A 16,659-nucleotide genomic window follows, 5' to 3' on the forward strand; every position below is an offset into this window, starting at 1 on the left:
TACTGTCCTAATGGTCTAACCTCGAGGCTACCTACCACCTACAACTAACCATTACTTGTTTGGGCCAGCATTAGGGGATTCTCACAGAGGGTGTTGGGGACGGGGTGGGGTTGAGGGTTATTGCTGGCTGTTTGATCCCCAGGTGTATGCTACTACACTGTATGTAAGTACAGAGAAGGAATGCTGCCTAGATGTGCCAGGTCTGTTTCTATGGGCAGGATTGATGCATGTACTGTATGTAGGCAGGGCCCTGGCCAAATAAAAAATCAAATCAAATTTGATTTGTCAAATACGCCGAATACAACAGATGTAGACCTTACCGTGAAATGCTTACTTACAAGCCCTTAACCAACAATGCAGTTCAAGAAATAGAGGTAAGAAAATATTTACTAAATAAAATAAAATAAAAAGTAAGACAATAAAATAACAATAGAGAGGCTATATACAGGGGGTACCGGTACCGAGTCAATGTGCGGGGGTACAGGTTAGTCGCGGTAATTTGTACATGTAGTGACTATGCATAGATAATAAACAGCGAGTAGCAGCAGTGTAAAAGCAAAGGGTGGGGGTCAATGTAAATCGTCTGGATGGCCATTTGATTAATTGTTCAGCAGTCTGATGGCTTAGGGGTAGAAGCTGTTAACTTCTTGCAACTATAGGGGGTGCTGTTCCGCATTAGCATTTTTTGGTCTCCAAATTAAACTGCCTCGTGCTCAATTCTTGATCGTACAATATGCATATTATTGTTATTATTGGATAGAAAACACTTTCTAGTTTCTATAGCCGTTGGAATTTTGTCTCTGAGTGGTACAGAACTACTTCTACAGCACTTTTCCTGACAGGGAGTCAGATTTCAGAAATTTTGACCCCTGATCTGGGGTCGGTTTTAAGGTGCCTGTAAATGCTATGGAGAAACCGACACTGCCTACGTCTTCCTCTGGGTGTCAGTACGTCATGACGTTTTGAATGGATTCGATTGCGCAATCAGAGCCACTATAAAACAACAAAACGTGGAAGTACCGTCCTTTCCCTTCGCGCGTCTTACGCAAGATGGACATCAGGCTTGCCTCCTTCCAAATGGTTGTTTAGCCAGTAAAATTTCTCCGGTCATGTTTTTACTCGTTATAGTTGTTAAAAACATCATAATGTAGTTAATTTGAACCGTTTTATAGCAATTTATATCCGTTTAGTGCGATTTTGAGGAATTTCTTTGTCGTGCACTTTGAAGCTTTGGGTACGTTTCGGGGTCTCGGTCGATGTTAGTGGACATTTCGAAGGACAGAGGACATCTATCGACCAAAAGAAGATTAGACCCAAGAAAGGATACATTGCCCAAGAATCTGATGGAAAATCACCTCATAGTAAGAAATATTTAATATGATAAATCGTTGTTCTGTCGAAATATTTTAAACGCATAATCCGCCATTTTGTTTGTTATCGCTTCACTTGGCGAACCCTGTATTGCACAGTAAGGATAATTTTAGAAATGTAAATCAGCGGTTGCATTAAGAACTAATTTGTCTTTCGATTCCTGTCAACCCTGTATTTTTTAGTCAAGTATATGATTAGCTTTCGATTAAACTAGATCACTCTGAAAGATGACGTCCGACATTTTGAGCCTTGATTTGCTAGTATTTTCATTGTATAACCACGGTTTTGTATGGCTAAATATGCACATTTTCGAACAAACTCTATATGTATGTTGTAAAATGATGTTACAGGAGTGTCATCGGAAGAATTCTGAGAAGGTTAGTGAAAAAAATTATATATTTTGGCGGTGATTACGTTATAGCTCTCTTTGGCTTGAATCGATGCTCTGGTAACGTTTGCACATGTGGTATGCTAACTTATCGATTTATTGTGTTTTCGCTGTAAAACGCTTAGAAAATCTGAAATATTGTCTGAAATCACAAGATCTGGGTCTTTCCATTGCTATGCTTTGTCTATTCTTATGAAATGTTTTATGATGAGTAAATTGGTCATACACGTTGCTCTCTATAGTAATTCTAGTCGAGTTGTGATGGTCGGTGCAATTGTAAACTGTGATTTCTACCTGAAATATGCACTTTTTTCTAACAAAACCTATCCTATACCATAAATATGTTATCAGACTGTCATCTGATGAGGTTTTTTATTGGTTATTGGCTATCAATATCTTAGTTTAGCCGAATTGGTGATAGCTACTGGTGGAGAGAAAAAATGGTGGACAAAGAAATTGTGTATTTTGCTAACGTGTTTAGCTAATAGATTTACATATTGTGTCTTCCCTGTAAAACATTTTAAAAATCTGAAATGGTGGCTTTATTCACAAGATCTGTATCTTTCATCTGGTGTCTTGGACTTGTGATTTAATGATATTTAGATGCTACTATCTACTTGTGAAGCTATGCTAGCTATGCTAATCAGTGTGTGGGGGGGGGGGTGGGGGGTGATCCCGGACCCGGGGTAGAGGCTCGTGAAAGGTTAAGGAGCCTTTTGGACCGAGACTTGGAGCTCTGGTACCGCTTGCCGTGCAGTAGCAGAGAGAACAGTCTATGACTTGGGTGACTGCAGTCTTTGACAATTTTTTGCTCCTTAGTCACAATAGTCTGATTCACACCAAGACAAGCCAAACTGTACTGTGCTTGCCTGGTTACGCATCAGCCGCATTTTTTGGAAACTCGTGTGAAAAGACATTGTGAAAAAAAATATCCAAGCCCAGCCCAGTACTGTTCGGTTTGGCCCAACACTGTGAATCCGGCAAATGTCGGCTGGACATAAGGGGCCAGGGATGTGACTGTTAGAGGAGTTGGAGAGGGACAGTGGGAGTACATGCTACTGAGCCTCTCTCGGGGAGCAAACAGAACCAATGTAGTCAGCAGCAATGTTACCTCAAATTCTTTGGGGGCACTGAGCAAATTTCTGGTCTTCTTGAACGTTGTTAAGATTCTGTGCAACCTTCAGCTCACGTTTACTGTGAACACTGAGGCTGTACCCGCTTTAAGTTTCAGTTTTAACAGTGGGCAAGTAGGTTACTGTGGCTCCATCAAGAACAATGGATAAAATGCATCCCATAACATTTTAACATGGAAATAGTTGTTCTATCATTCAGCCTTCAGTAGTAGCCAATGTGTGATGTTCAATGTAGACCTATATACCTATATATTCCATGACACTTTTGAAAAAACATTCAGAGCTTGACATTAAACTGTTAATCCACTTGTCCTTCAGACAAGGTGACTGAAAATGTTGTGTTGTTTGATACAAGAAACCACTTTACAAAATAAAATGCATTATTATTCGCATACCATTATTACAGAGAATTAATGCTACCCTCTGCCTATTGGCTACTTAGCTTATTCAAGCCTGTCTCAAAATACAACACTGCCCCTTTAAGACAAACACAATGCTCTTTACCTGACTTGCTTTTTAAAGATGTCTAGAAATGTACACGTTTTATGCTCTTGTAGGAAGCAATCACTTACCTATTGCTGACTGCAAATTATCTATAACTGGGCTCACTAACTAGCAAAGGATATTAACGAAATGTGCACACGTGGCTACATAAAGCTCTCGCTTTGATCTCAAAACAAGCGCATCTACTCACGACTGCTCATGCTGTAGAACAGTCCAGTTCAAAGTGAACGGCACAGATCCATATTTGCCAATGGTCTATGTGATATAGTCCTACTGCAGCTCTGATTGGTTATGCCGCACGCGTGTCAATGCAATAAAATCCTACTCCAATGCGTTCTGCCTACAACCAAATCTCTTGCATAGTTAGTTTTGCATACTAATTCTTTCATAGTTTGTTTTGTTGTGGTATGTTGCATTGAAAGTGGCTAATATTATTAATAATAAGGGACCCGTTGATAGTGTTAAATAACGGAAAAGTCTAAAAGTTGAGTGAAGTTCATTCTCGCATGCGCGCAGCTTGGAGGGAACATTGGTCAGCATTATTACAAGGGAACACAGCAAATTCAAACCTAACTCACTCAACCCCTTTACTCTGACCTTTGGAGCAAACAAGACTAGAGTGTGTGTGTGTGTGTTGTGTTCAATGTATTATGTAGAGCACTGGTCATCTTGCAAAATAAACTAGCAGGAGGGTGGGGGAGAAGAGGGGGTTAAATCAGAGGCTTTGGGTTAGTCAAATGTCAGATAAATGGGTAAATGTGTGTATACTATATTGCGTGCCTGTGTGTGTGTTTTTCCCTGCTGAGTTATTCAACAATCTACACTTATGATTATGAATATGGGTCTGTGTCCCAGACTGAGACCCATCTCAGTGTGTTGCTGTGGGTTTGTGTGTGTGTGTGTGTGTGTGTGTGTGTGTGTGTGTGTGTGTGTGTGTGTGTGTGTGTGTGTGTGTGTGTGTGTGTGTGTGTGTGTGTGTGTGTGTGTGTGTGTGTGTGTGTGTGTGTGTGTGTGTGTGTGTGTGTGTGTGTGTGTGTGTGTTATGGCTGTGACGGTCATGGAATTTTGGATGATGGTTATTGCTCAGCCAAACGATCTTGGTCACTGTTATAACCGTACAATTGTATATATTTTTTAAAGAAGTACATGTTCTCCTCCTCCGCTCCTGACTGCATGTGCTGCCATAGAAATATTCATTACATTTCTACACTCTTAGAAAAAAAAGGTGTTATCTAGAAGCTAAAAGGGTTCTTTGGCTGTCCCCATAGGAGAACCCTTAGAAGAGCACTTTTTAGTTCCAGGTAGAACCATTTTGGTTCCATGTAGAACACTTTTGGGTTCCATGTAAAACCCTTACAGAGGGTTCTACATGGCACCCAAAAGGGTTCTACCTGGAACCAAAAAGGGTTATACTATGGGGACAGCCAAAGAACCCTTTTGGAACCCCTTTTTCTAAGAGTGTATGTGCTGCTGGAGGGAGGGGGCATTGCCTAGGCAACCAAAGACCCGTTTGCTACAACAATTTGCTTGTTTTACGTTTGCTATAATACCTTACTTGTTTCCGCAAGGAGCAACAAAGTTTCATCACGTTGTTAAGTGTCCATGTTACAACCGAAACAGACTCAACTGCATGAATGTCCGGCAGCTACACCTTCAGTCAGTTGTTCATTCCACAATAAATAAATAAATATATACACTGAGTGTACAAGACATTAGGAACACCTTCCTAATATTGAGTTGCACCCCCTTTTGCCCTCAGAACAGCCTCAATTCATCAGGGCATGGACTTTATTTGGCTGGATCTTCTTTGGGTGGTGGACCATTCTTGATACACATGGGAAACTGTTGAGCGTGAAACACAGCAGGGTTGCAGTTCTTGACACACTCAAACCAGTGCGCCTGGCACCTACTGCCATACCTTGTTCAAAGTGACTGAAATATGTTGTTTTGCCCATTCACTTTCTGAATGGCACACATACACAATCCATGTGTCAATTGTTTCAAGGCTTAAAAATCCTCCTTTAACATGTCTCCTCCCCTTCATCTACGCTGATTGAAGTGGATTTAACAGGTGACATCAATAAGGGATCATTGCTTTCACCTGGATTAACCTGGTTAGTCTATGTCATGGAACGAGCATGTGTTCCTAATATTTTGATGTATATACAGTACCAGTCAAACATTTGGACACACCTACTCATTCAAGGGTTTTTCTTTACATTGTAGAATAATAGTGAAGACATCACAACTATGAAATATCACATATAATCATGTAGTAACCAAAAAAAAACTGAAAGAGTAGGTGTGTCCAAACTTGACTGTTACATATATATATACATATATATAGTATATATATGTTTTTAGGACAGTTATTTTATTTTCATGACAGTCTTCATCCATAACCGTTGGTTAAACAGGTAAATGGTCATTGTACCAACCCCAGTGTGTGTGGGGGGTGGGGGGGGGGGGGGGGTCTTTGGCCATTGTTTTAATCTGTATCTATTTGTTTCCCTGTTGTCCTTACTGTACCACATGAAAAACAACCAGTGGGCATCAAAGCACTTCTGTCCTCTAGGGTTCATCAAGCTCCGGTGAGACCTTTACCCTAGGTACAGATCTAGGATCAGCTTTCCCTCCCCAATCCTAACTTTAACCATTAGTGGAGAAAATGAAAAACTGACCACAGATCAGCATCTAAGGGCAACTACTCCACACTGTTAATCAATGATAACCAGTAGGTCAATACACAATACATTGTGGTTTAATTCCCAGAGGTCTTGGATGTTATTTGTCCATGTGGTTGTAAAGCTCAACTCTCAGGAGAGTTGACCCCCTCTGTTCATTTGCCCTAGCCTTCTGTCAGGGTCTCCATGGTAATAAAGGGCAATGTTCACAACACTATCAGACAAGAGATGGAATCCTGAGTGTAAATACCCTCAAATACCTCACTATTGTAGCCTCCAGATGCACACACACACACACACACACACACACACACACACACACACACACACACACACACACACACACACACACACACACACACACACACACACACACACACACACACACACACACACACACACACACACACACACATATTCTCCCCTTTCCAGGCCCCCTTGCTATGGGATTAACTAAAGCTCTCCTTCAGACTCTCTCTGTTTCTGTTTTTTGTTCTGTTTTATTGCTCAGCAGTAAACCCTTTTTATGTACGGCTCCAGACTAACTCCCCCCCCCCACAACCTCTTGTTTAATTTTACTGAATTTCACTGTTTAAGAGAGTGTGAGAAGGGGTGGAGACAGAAAGAGAGATGGAGGGGGAGAGAGTGTCTGGAACGCAGTTCTTATCGGGCTTTTGGGCTCAAATGACCAACAGGATCAGACATTAAAAACAAAGCTAGACCAGCCTTTTCTGGCTGAAACTGTCCACGGGCGCGGGGGGAGGGCCCCCCAGACAAACACACACACATACATGCAGTGCACACACACACGCACACACACACACAGATCTGTGCCCTGACTGAGCGTCTCCGAGAGGTCAACAAATGGTACCCGTTGGCCTTCACCAGCCTGCTCACCCACAGGGGTACCCAGTCACCCCGCGGCCCTCCACTTTTCTTTCACTCCTTCTTCACTTTCTTCCCCTGGTCCGGGCCTGGCCCTATTTCCCTCCGGTCAACAACCCCTCCCTGACCCCCAGGGCCCTGCGTGTCAAGCCGCCAGGTTACCCAGAGTTTAGTGGTGCTGCTTAGACGCCACAGAAGTCCGTCCCTCTCCTCAACTCCTAACTACCAACTCCCAGCAGCCATAAGTACTTTACTAATGACTTCATTGATAAATAGATTTTTGTATTTGATTCGGGTGAGTGGATCGGGATAATAAAAGGGCAGAGTGGGTGTGTGTGTGTGCAGTATGTGTCAGGTGTTGTTCTCTCCATAAATGCATGGATAGCATGGTGTCTATAACATATATGGATAGTACATCATAGTCGCCATGCAGTTATGGATAGATCCACACCTGACATATGCTATACATGCAAACAACCATATATTTCACAGAAACACTTGAGTCACAAACATACATGTCACAGAAACACTTGAGTCACAGTGTGGTCAGAGAGCAGACTGGTGAATAAGTCATCAGTAGCAATGTCAAGCAGCCATCAAGACTACATGATGACTTCAGGCAGGTTCCACATGAGTCCGCTAAACCACTAATACACATGCACACACATGCACGCACACACACACACACACACACACACACACACACACACACACACACACACACACACACACACACACACACACACACACACATATACATACGCACACAACACACACACGAGGGTTGGAAGGAGGAGGGTAGAGAGACAATAAACACGGTGAGCCCAAAGAATGCGTAGGGTGGAGGGGGAAAGAGAGAGAGACGAGGGAGGGGTGGGAATCATCTGATCTGACGGAGAGAGAGAGAGGGTAGCCATTTGGCCTTCTGATGGACAGAGGAACAGCACAGAGGAAGACATAGTGTATGAAAGTTGTCTCTATACCTTTCTTTTTTTAATTCACCCTCTTCACCCCTCTTTCTTTCTCTTTTCACTCTGTCTGTTGAGCTCCCTTTATTCGCTCTATTATTTTCCCACCCCTCCTCTCCTTTCTCTGCCACTCACTTATAAGCCCTCCTTCTTTAACCCATCCAGTGCCCCTCAAGCCTCATACCACCCCCCATGACTCTCCGAACCCTCACCCCCAAGTATTCTGTGCTCGTTTTCAGTTCCTTAAGACAAAGTGAAGTATGTGTCCTAATTCCCAAGGTACCCAGTGGTGATCTAGCTTAGTTGATCAATTGGCCGTCATTGATATTAGAAATACAAATCTGTCTTTTACCAAGGGGTGTATGGTGCAAGGTTGAGGTTTGAAATGGCCAATGGCGATGTCTCAAGCACAAACTAACTCACCATAAAACAGCTCCCCTTTTCTCTCTCCATCTTAGAACGGTCGCCTCATAGGCCCATTCTCCAGGCAGGGCTGCCAGCCAACACCAGTGTGCATGTAGGGGAGGATGCACGCTTCGTGTGTAAGGTGTACAGTGATGCTCAGCCCCACATCCAGTGGCTGCAGCACATCCAGAAGAATGGTAGTCGCACCGGCCCAGACGGACACCCCTACGTCCGTGTACTGAAGGTACGTTCCAGCCCTCCCTGGCCCCTCATTGGCTGTTTTGACCTGATCAGTGAAAATGATTGGTTCCTCTTTCTTGTGACATCTGATTACCTGATTGACACACTCAGTATTTTTCATGTATTTTTTTTCTTCAAAGTGTAGGCTAATCATTTTTTTGTTTTCAGGTAACTTTATTGCCATTTGTAAAAGCAGCATTTTTGTTACTATCCCATCTGTCTTCCTGTAGTATCTAATCTCTCTCCTTTACGAATAATAATAAATACCCCTTTTCCCTCTATACTACTGGAACACTGGCTGTATTCATGTCTGGGTGGCGGCTCCTGTAACCTCCTTTCCCTGCACTGAGGTGCATATGTGATAGTAACAGGCCTGTGTTTTGTTTTGTCCCCCTGCTGCCGTGTATGTGTGTGTGTGTGTGTGTGTGTGTGTGTGTGTGCGTGCGTGCGTGCGTGCGTGCGGTTGTTTGTGTATGTGTGCATGCGTGCACATGTGTGTGTGTTCGTATGGCTCACACACCTCAGCGCTCAGGCATCAATAGCTCGGACGTGGAGGTGCTCACGCTCACCAACGTGACTGAGGAGGACGCCGGAGAATATACCTGTAAAGTCTCCAATTATATAGGGGAGGTCAACCAGTCGGGCTGGCTGACGGTCATCCCAGGTAACCGCTGACCCCTGATCCTTGACCTCTGTTGACCACCTCCCGTGTGGTCTCTTTGGGCCTGTCACTGACCCGATTCGGTGTGGTGGTCTTAGTTCCTGCTGGGTTGTGGACTGACTGATTCTTTCCCAGCTGCTCTACTGTAACTACTGACTGACTGTACAGCCATGGAAATGCCTACTGTACCTGCACACTCACACTATCCTGCTATGTCCATCTCAGACCTTTCAACTCTGTCTGTCTCTCTCTCCTTCTTCTTTTCCCCCCGACCCCCCCATTTGAATGGTGTGATGTGTAAGGGCACAGGTTAGTGTTGGGGGCTGCAGTGGGGTGATCTCCATGCCTTCTTCTTCTGTGGTTGTGTGTACTGTGCATGCCCAGGCCTGGTGTGGATACGATTGGGCTCTGGTGTTTTGGGTGAAGGGTATTTTTATCACGTGTTTTGGTGTATTGTGTTTGCTGTTATTTCTTGTGGTACAAGGTGCTCTTCCTGTTTGTTTTGAAGACCCTCCCTCGCTGGACGCTCCTCCCCTTCCCTGGAAGCTCCTCCCATCTACTCTATCTCTCTATAGATGGGACGACCGTTCTCCTCCCAGCTATGGACACCATCCAGCTACTCCTCTCTTATGGTGTTGTGGGTCTAATTGTTACCTCTGCTTTTCCTCCTCTTCTCTCCTCTCTGCTATTTTCTCCCCTCCATTGCTACTCTCACTCCTTCCCTTTATCTTACTTTCTTCCTACTCACTCCTTAAATATAATTTATCCTCCTAACGTCCACCCTCCCTTTCTCATCCTCCGTCCCTGTCTCTTCCTCTTCTTTCTCCTCCGTCCCTCCTCTCCCATTGACCTTCCCCTTCTTTCTCCTCTTCCTCTTCTTCCCTTTCTTCTTCCACCCTTCCTCTCTCATACTCCATTCTCCTCCTTTTCTCCTCCTCCTCATCCTCCTCCACAACTACTCCTAACCCTCTCCCAGACCGCAGGTGTAAACACCACGGACAAGGAGATTGAAGTCCTCTACCTCCCCAATGTCACTTACGAGGATGCTGGGGAGTATACCTGCTTGGCGGGTAATTCTATTGGGATCTCCTATCACACTGCTTGGTTGACGGTGCTTCCAGGTATATACACTCATATACTGCCCTCCCTTTCCCCTCACTCTCTCTCTTTCTCACTCTCTCTCAATGTCATTCACTAACGGTTTTAAAACGTTCGGTCAATAAAGTTATTTTGATGATTTCTATGGGAGGGTTAGGAGGGAGAAGTGAAAAGGTCCTTTGGAGTGAAAGACACACAAACTCAACAAAATAACAAAATATCAGAATACAATGATGAACTTACACAGTCAACAACTCGACATCTAATTCGGTGTAATACTAGAGCAGGAATATGTATTAGATATATTTTGTTATCTTGATGTGTTGAAAGCAAGGGGCCAGATAAAGAGACATTTGCTCTAAGCTTATTATAACCCGACTTCTCCGAATGGCTCGAGTGTCTCGTTACTCAAGAGGAGGTTTGCCTCTCTCTCCCTCTCCCTCATCTCTCTCTCTCTCTCTCTCTCTCTCTCTCTCTCTCTCTCTCTCTCTCTCTCTCTCTCTCTCTCTCTCTCTCTCTCTCTCTCTCTCTCTCTCTCTCTCTCTCTCTCTCTCTCTCTCTCTCTCTCTCTCCTGGTTCTCGGGGAAAGTATGTTGGTGCTACGTAAATGTTTGCTGCAAGTTTTTACAGAAGAAGGGTGTCTGTCTGTCTTGGTGATTCTGTCTGTTTGTCGGTGTCTGTGACTTCTCTGTCATTCCCTGAGAATGAATAAAAACTCCCTCGTGGCTCCACCTCTTTCCTGGCTCTGATAATTGATTGCCTTTTTATTATTTCTCCTTGAGATAATAAAAAAGAATGTCACAGCTGGAATACTTACGGCTTGACTTTCTCAATTATCAGGGCCAATATTTTTTAAATGTATTCAATATATTTGATATGGTGTGTGTGTGTTTGCATGTGTGTGTTTAAATTAGGTCTGTCAGAGTTAATCAGTTAACTTGATTTTAGTGTACACATTTTTTTTATTGTGATTAATCAGATTGTATGAAAGCGTTCAAAATCGACTGAAAACATCCAAAATACATAATATATACTGCTAAAAACAATGTTGTCTCCAAAACAAGTTGACATTGAGGTTAAAGAAGGTGTGCTTTATGAAAGAAGGTGTGTTTTATCAATTTACTTAATTTTTATAACCATTATTTTGGGATAAATCAAGACGTCATTATTCTTGTAATGCTTTTTGTATAAACAATCTTAAATTACATCTTAATTTGAGCGAATTCTGAATTTGCGATTAATCATAGCAAATCGTATGATTAACTCGATTAGAACATTTTATCGTTTGGCAGTCCTAGTTTAAATGTATGTGTGTGTTCATGTGTCTGCACGATTGTGTGTGTGTCTTTAAATGTGTGTCTCTCTGTGTCTGTGCGAGTGCGAGTGCGTCTGTGTCCCTCATGTATGCACTGACAAACATCCATAGATTTACCATGGGGTCATTGACACCCTTGATAAAGATTTGCAAAAATAACTGTATAAAATAACTAATTCAAATACTGAGCTATATTATTTTATACTAATACAATTGCTCAGATAAAGAGATTTTCTTTTCTGCTTATGTATTCTCATTTTGACGGCAAACCCACCACTTGTGTCCATGGCCAAAGAGCTCTATTTTCATGCCATCTGACCAAAGCACCTTTTCCAATCCAAGTGCCAATGCCGATTAGCAAACTACAGGCATTTACATTTGTTGGATGACATGAAAATAGAGCTCTTTGGCCATGCACACCAGTGGTGTGTTTGGCGTCGAAATGAGAATGCACGAACAGAAAAGAACGCCATACCTACTGTAAAATATGGTGGTGGTTCTGGCGCTATTTTGCATCCACTGGTCTTGGGGCCTTTATTAAGGTCAACGGCATCATGAACTTTACCCAGTACCAGGACATTTTAGCCAAATACCTGGTGTCCTCCCCCAGGAGGCTGAAACTTGGCCGCAAATGGCTCTTTCAGCAAGACAATAACCCCAATAACACTTCAAAGTCCACAAAGAAGTGGTTCTATAGCAGTGGAGGCTGCTGTGGGGAGGAGGGGTCATACGTGGTTTCCAACCACATGGAAACCACGTATGATACCATCCATTCCATTCCAGCCATAATTATGAGCCGTCCTCCCCTCAGCAGCCTCCGCTGTTCTATAGCTAGGTTTCCATCCAAATAGCGACAGATTTTCATGCTAATATAACAAAAACACATAAAAACTATATGCGCATTTTCCCACCAGAGATGTGTTTCCATCCAATTGACTTGTTGACGGTAAAAGGCTGTGCTTGATGACGTAGTGCACATAAAAATAACTTCTGCGGTTAAATTCCCAAGTTAAATGGGTTTCCATAGCATTTTCAACTCTACTGATGGTTTTGTCACAAAAAAAACATTTCTTATATAGCAAATGTGCCCACTCTGGTCTTGGCACGTGCACTCGATATAGAACAGCTCGCATGTATAGCCTACATGATGAGATTATGAGGTTATTATGGCCCCCCAAAAAAAGCAACGATCAAGCTCATCGCAGTGCACTTTCACCACCCTGTGAAGTCCATCATAACTTATTTCATCTGTAGCATAATGAACTGCATGCTTTCCCGAGTGAGAAGACCACACACCATATAATCTCGTGACTCCAAGTTTGATAAAATGGTTATTGTTATATCGATATTTGCGCGTAAACGCATTTCCACTGCCATTTCTTGCATAATACATTTTACCGACACAAAAAGATCCCACCTTGTCTAGCATATTTTGTTTTGTTGACATTTGGAAGGTTTACCAACACATTTTGATCAGGCCTGTCGTGACATTATTTTATCCAACATAAAAAGGTTGGCTGGAAACCTGGTTATTTGCCACAAAATCAACCTTTTGCAATGGCCATCTGTCTCTGGACTTGAAACCCATTTTCAAGTCCATAAACTTAGACGAAGGATATCAAACATCTGGAAGGATTCTGTATGGAGTAATGGTCTAAGATCCCTCCCAATGTGTTCTTCAACTCATAAAACATTTTAGAAAATGTCTCAGTGCCATTATCCTTGCACGGTGAGCTATTGAAAGGTATTAAAAACAGACTCGTACCTTTTTGAGAGAAAAAAAGTATTACTGTTAAACAAAATCTCTTTCTCTGAGCATTTATATTCGTATAAAAGAATAGAATTTCCAAAATGTTTGGAGCACACAATATAGCTCACTGTTTCAATGATTTATTTTATCCTATAAATTTTGCTCATCTTTATCAAGGATATCAATCATTTCGAACCCCACTGTACTTACCAAACACAGTTAAAGTCCATTTAAATAGAACACTTATGCTCATTCCTTAGATAGGGCTTCAGTTCAGGGAACAGAGTCAACCAACATTAATACATCTACATGTATGTAGGGTGGGTGAGATGTCTGGAGTCTGGATGTTAAATGAGATGGATGATAGCACTTTAATCTCCTGTCATCCACAACATGAACAGACAGCGGGTACAAAAATCCCCTCAATGCCCTCCCAGATAATAGCCTTGTTTTGTCTCTGAACAAAATACTATTATTATGCATAGTTGCTTTAACCCCTATTTACATGTACATATTACTTAAATTACCTCAACTAACTTGTACCCCTGCACATTGACTCGGTACCGGTACCTCCTGTATATATAGCCTTGTTATTGTTATTTTATTGTGTTACTTTTTAAAAAACTTTAGTTTATTTCGTAAATATTTTCTTGACTCTTATTTTCCTTAAAACTGCATTGTTGGTTAAGGGCTTGTCAATGTGCTTGTCAAGCAATGGGCTTGCCATAGCATTTCACAATGTATTCGGAGCATGACCATTTTTCTTTGATTGGATTTAATTATCTTGGCGAATAGTATCTTTAATTTATTGCCCTAGTCCCCATGTATCTGCTCTGGTGGCGCCTGCATGGCTCTTCTGCCTTCTGTGTTGCGCTGTGGTTTTTGGACCAGGTGATACAAAGCCGACTGGAGAAAGGTTCCTACGTGTTATTTTTCCCCCCTGGCTGCACAGTACAAGGGCATTGTTTGTAGCCATGGGTGGATGACATGCATTATGGAACCGGCTGTGGTCCTATAGCCACTCAGAGACAGACCCAGGCCCATTTCCTACAGACAGGAAGCTCAGGCCATATATCGCCACAAAGGGCACCACTCACTTTTTTGCAGTCTGATGTGAAGCGTGTGTGTCAAAGGGTGTGTGTATGCAGGTGAGAGGGAGAACGTCTGTGTGCGTGCATGTGTGTGTATTTGAGAGAGTGTGTCTGCACCCTGCGTGTGTGGTGTGTCAAGTAACCCTGAATGTAGGCACTTAGTACAGCCTCCTGCTTGAGCTCAGTGTATTTACCTCATAGAAATAAAATCAGAATGATTATTATATATACCTATATACCCCCTCTTCTTAGTTCAATTCCATTTTCTGTCTGTCCTAGATGGTCAGTAGATGGTTGTGTGAAGAAGAGGGAGGGGGATGGAGAGAGAAAAACATGTGTGCGTCTTTCTCATTATTTATGTTTTGTTTGTCTATCTAGCAATGACGTGTGTGTGTCGTTTCCATAGCATGTGTTCTGTTCATACATGTGCGTCTGTCAGACGTGTCCGTGTCTTTTTGTTTAAGTGTCTGTGTGTCTGTGTGCCCACGTCCGTGTGTTTGTATGTGTACATTATGTCATGAGTCAGTATGGGCCTCTACGTTCCACTTTCTATCCCTCCCTGACACTCTCCCCTTGCCCCTCCCTCTGCTCCCCAAACAGCCAATAAGGAAGAGACAGTGACGGGTCTGACATCACCTGACTACGTGGAGATAGCCATCTACTGCATCGGGGTGTTCCTGATCGCCTGTATGGTGGTCATCGTGGTGGTGTGCCGGATGAGGAATACGGCTAAGAAGCCTGACTTCGGGAACCAGCCAGCAGTCCACAAACTCAGCAAGCAGATACCTCTGCGTCGCCAGGTAACAGAAAGTAGATAAGGGGTTTCCAAGGCATTTAACACCCATAATAAGACAAACTCCACGCACACATGCATTCATACATGATTGTCTTTTCACACTATTGTGCCAACCCAAACTGTACTGACTGGGATTTTATTTTTCCATGGTTTCAGCTACTATGGTGGATGTGTAACCAGGCCAGCTCAGTACAGCTTGGCTTGGCTTGGTTCAGGTGCAGCAGTGTGAAACGCCCCATATACTCAGACTTAAATAAAAACAACAGAAAATAGTCCAAGGTTTACCTACCAAGAGCAGAAAACACCCAAAAAGTTCCACCGCATTTGTATTCCCGACATAGATCAATTGGGTTACTGGTACTCTGATTTGAGAGCCCAGTTAATTTAGCTGTTCAGGAGAAGTGGATTTTAATAACACTACTGTAACTAATACATCGCACTGCTTGGGGTGCTATGCATCAGTTAACTCCACTGAAAGACAGCTAGCTACAGTGCATGGCGTCTGAGCATGTTAGCACTGCTCTCCAGCACCTCTAGCTCCTGTTCTAGCTCTACCTCTCTGTGAGTGATGCTTTTCCCTCAAGGGGAAAACAAACTCCAAGAGGTACAAAAAGTGATGGATTACATTCCTGCGAGAGATGGGTGGTTCCAGTGTCAAGGTAAGGTTGGAGCAGAAAGGAGAGAAGAGCCCTGAGGACAATGATAAACGGACACATTCATCAGATAGAACGTTACTCTTTAGCACTGAGTTGTGATCACTAATGATCCCTAACATGCATTAACTCGCTTTTTAAAAAGCATGAAGAATATGTTGATTTGCACAGTATCAATATAATTTAAAGCCCATGTAAATGAGGCATTTGATCTTTAGATTATTTTTCATCACACACACACACACCTACCCACCTACACTCCTGGTCTTCACAATTATAGTAATACAAAACACACACACATGCCTATCCCCGCCCTTTCTTATTTGACCATTGTATCTAGGCTCAGGTGATCAGCCAATTTGTCGTCTCCTACAGGTGTCAAATGACTCCAGCTCCTCGATGAACTCCAGCACCCCATTGGTCCGCATCACCACACGACGCAGCTCGGCCGGCCATGACGACCCCATCCCAGAGTACGACCTCCCAGAGGACCCACGCTGGGAGTTTTCCAGAGACAGGTGATGGGCAGGAACGGGGGTAGGAATAGGGAAGGGGGAGGTAAAGGATGTAGCGGGGAGGGGACAGTGTACATGGGTGTTGACTCATTCCTCTCTGCCTCCTTCTTTCCACTCCTCTCCTCTTTTGACCTCACCCTCTCACCTTCCCCCCCTACTCACAAGGCAGGCAATACGCTTGACCTCATCTTTACTAGATGCT

The 16,659-nt window shown here is 43.1% G+C and overlaps 1 protein-coding gene across 9 annotated transcripts in view; it reads left to right on the forward strand.

Moving 5' to 3' along the window:
* The window catches only part of LOC139570584 (fibroblast growth factor receptor 2-like), a 107,752-nt gene that overhangs the window by 49,917 nt on the left and 41,176 nt on the right, over positions 1-16,659 (forward strand). For 4 of the 9 annotated variants that reach the window (XM_071392556.1, XM_071392560.1, XM_071392561.1 and 1 more), the window contains 4 exons: positions 8,392-8,582; positions 10,216-10,360; positions 15,094-15,299; positions 16,318-16,460. In XM_071392556.1, the coding sequence (XP_071248657.1) occupies positions 8,392-8,582; positions 10,216-10,360; positions 15,094-15,299; positions 16,318-16,460 (685 nt within the window). Of the gene's footprint in view, positions 1-8,391; positions 8,583-9,103; positions 9,243-10,215; positions 10,361-15,093; positions 15,300-16,317; positions 16,461-16,659 lie in introns of those variants that run through there. The other 5 variants (XM_071392559.1, XM_071392558.1, XM_071392557.1 and 2 more) reach the window with 5 other exon arrangements.

Source organism: Salvelinus alpinus, chromosome 3, assembly GCF_045679555.1.
Source record: "Salvelinus alpinus chromosome 3, SLU_Salpinus.1, whole genome shotgun sequence".
Taxonomy (NCBI): Eukaryota; Metazoa; Chordata; class Actinopteri; order Salmoniformes; family Salmonidae; genus Salvelinus; species Salvelinus alpinus.